This window comes from Myotis davidii, unplaced genomic scaffold (assembly GCF_000327345.1).
Source record: "Myotis davidii unplaced genomic scaffold, ASM32734v1 scaffold43, whole genome shotgun sequence".
In the NCBI taxonomy this organism is placed as follows: Eukaryota; Metazoa; Chordata; class Mammalia; order Chiroptera; family Vespertilionidae; genus Myotis; species Myotis davidii.
Window position 1 is genome coordinate 2,474,297 of NW_006294590.1, and position 2,493 is coordinate 2,476,789.

The 2,493-nt window shown below is 64.4% G+C and overlaps 1 protein-coding gene across 1 annotated transcript; it reads left to right on the forward strand.

Annotated features, from left to right (window-relative positions):
- Position 1: 1 nt before the first annotated feature.
- On the forward strand, positions 2 to 2,222 carry P2RX2 (purinergic receptor P2X 2; the record flags this gene model as incomplete). Its single annotated transcript, XM_006768809.2, has 9 exons — positions 2 to 50; positions 121 to 217; positions 339 to 419; positions 517 to 655; positions 901 to 1,031; positions 1,212 to 1,302; positions 1,426 to 1,491; positions 1,585 to 1,662; positions 1,840 to 2,222. Coding segments are annotated over 9 exons (837 nt in total), but the record flags the coding sequence as incomplete, so codon positions are not given.
- Positions 2,223 to 2,493: the final 271 nt, after the last annotated feature.

Here is a 2,493-nt window from a genome sequence, read left to right on the forward strand (position 1 = left end):
CGACTCGGACGAGGACTGCGTGGCCGGGGAGCTGGACATGCTGGGGAACGGTCAGTGTGCGCCCGGGGCGGTGGGGGGCGGGCCAGGGCGCCCTCTCCACCTGAGCGCATCTGCCCGCAGGTGTTCGGACGGGGCGCTGTGTACCCTATTACCACGGGGCCTCCAAGACCTGCGAGGTGTCCGGCTGGTGCCCCGTGGAAGATGGGGCCTCTGTCAGGTGCGCCCCACCCACCTGGGACCCAGGTCCACCCTGCTCCTTCCTCCTCAGTGGTGGGATGGGGGGGGCAGTGCGGCTGCAGAGCCTGGGGAGACTGAACACAGGCAGTCTGTCTCCTCAGCCAGTTTCTTGGTAAGATGGCCCCCAACTTCACCATCCTCATCAAGAACAGCATCCACTACCCCAAGTTCCAGTTCTCCAAGTAAGAGCCCTCGGGTGGGCGGGCCCTCGGGTGGGCGAGGGGACCCGGAGGAAGCTGCTCCTGAGGATGCCCACCCACCTGCGCCCGGCGTCCTCAGGGGCAACATCGAGATGCGCAAGGATGGCTACCTGAAGCACTGCCTGTTCGACGAGGCGTCCCACCTGTATTGCCCCATTTTCAGGCTGGGCTTCATCGTGGAGCGGGCGGGGGAGAACTTCACGGAGCTGGCCCGCACGGTGAGCGGTGAGCGAGGCGCCTGGCCTATCCCCCGGCTCACAGAGGATCAGCGCCCCATCTGGCCGTGCATGGCTCCTGCTCAATCACTGACTCCTGGCCACACAGCCCTGCTCCCCTCATGCCCAGAAATGGGTGCTCACCAAGTGCCCCGGTGCCCCAGTGTGCACCCCCTCAGGGTGGGACCCCAGGGCTGAGGGTCCCGTGTGCCCGCCGTGACCCCATCTCTGTGCCCACCTCTGGGCAGGGTGGTGTCATTGGGGTCATTATCAACTGGGACTGTGACCTGGACCTGCCGGCGTCCAACTGCAACCCCAGGTACTCCTTCCGGAGACTGGACCCCAAGCACACCCCGGCCTCCTCTGGCTACAACTTCAGGTACTTGGGCCCTGGGACACCTGGATCCTCACCCACCTGTGTGGTGGCTTGGGCGCAAACAGGGAGGGGCCGGTGGTGGGCAGTCTTGGTGCTGACCTACTCTGGCGACAGGCACGCCCACCACCAGTTCCACCAGGGCCGTTTCAGGTTCTGATGTGCTTCCGGGTCATTCCACCCCAGGTTTGCCAAGTATTACAAGATAAATGGCAGCACCACCCGCACCCTCATCAAGGCCTACGGGATCCGCATTGACGTCATCGTGCACGGACAGGTAAACCAGCCGGCCCTGCTTACCTGGGGTTCAGGTGGGCTGGCCCAGATCTGAGCTGGTCCAGCTCCGTGTCCCCTCCACACGACCTACCCCAGAGGGTCTGAGGCATTCTCCTCTCCCCAGGCAGGCAAGTTCAGTCTGATTCCCACCATCATTAACCTGGCCACAGCGCTGACCTCCATCGGGGTGGTAAGGAGCATGCACTGGGGTCCGGGCACGCGTGCACCTGTGCGTGGTGGTGGGGGGTCAGGCCACGCCCTCACGCATGTTTGGCTGGCCCAGGGCTCCTTCCTGTGCGACTGGATCTTGCTGACATTCATGAACAAAAACAAAGTCTACAGCCACAAGAAGTTCGACAAGGTGTGTACGCCACAGCACTCCCCAGGGAGCTGGCCTGTGACCCTGGCCCTTGTTTTGGGCCAGGCCCCCCCGCCCCCCTGTGCCTGCTCCACAGACCCAGGCAGACCACAGGACGAGGGGCAGAGCCAGGCCGTCCCACCACCACGGCCTGGTCCCACCTCTGCCCCATCTGAGCAGATGGTGGACACTCCCGATCGGGGTGCAGGACCCGGGCCTCGGGCCTCCGAGCCTCCCCAGCAGGACTCCACGCTCACAGACCCCCGAGGCTTAGCCCAGCTCTGAGCCCCCTCCCCCACCTCACACTGCAAAGGCTGCCCTGACCTGAAGCAGGTGGGACCAGCACGGAGAGCCCAGCACTACCCCCGACATGCCTCCTCACAGCTGGGAACGAAAGGGCCCCATGCAACTGGGCAGTGGGCTGAAAGGGGGCAGCACCCTGCTCCCAGCTGCCCCCTCCCCCCCAGATCCTCATCCCTCCCACCCACACCACCTGCCTAGACCCGTTGCTGGGCTCCTAGCCAAGAAACCACGTCCAGAATCCAATAAACCTGTGACCATTACCATCTTGCCCTGTGTTTTGGGAAAAGCGTGTGGAGGCCCTGAAGACAAATACTAGTCCACAGCAGTGGGTCCCTGTGCAGGGGCTGCAGGGGCTTTGCCAGCCAGAGCAGTGCCCAGCCTCATGGCTGCCCTCTGGTCCAGCCACATCTGACCAGGGCCAATGGGGTCGGGGGTGGGAGGCAGGCTGAGTGCATGACGACCCTGTCTTGTCTCAGCACCACCCTTGTCAGTGCCGTCACCACCTTCCTGCAGGGGTCACCCCAGGCCCCA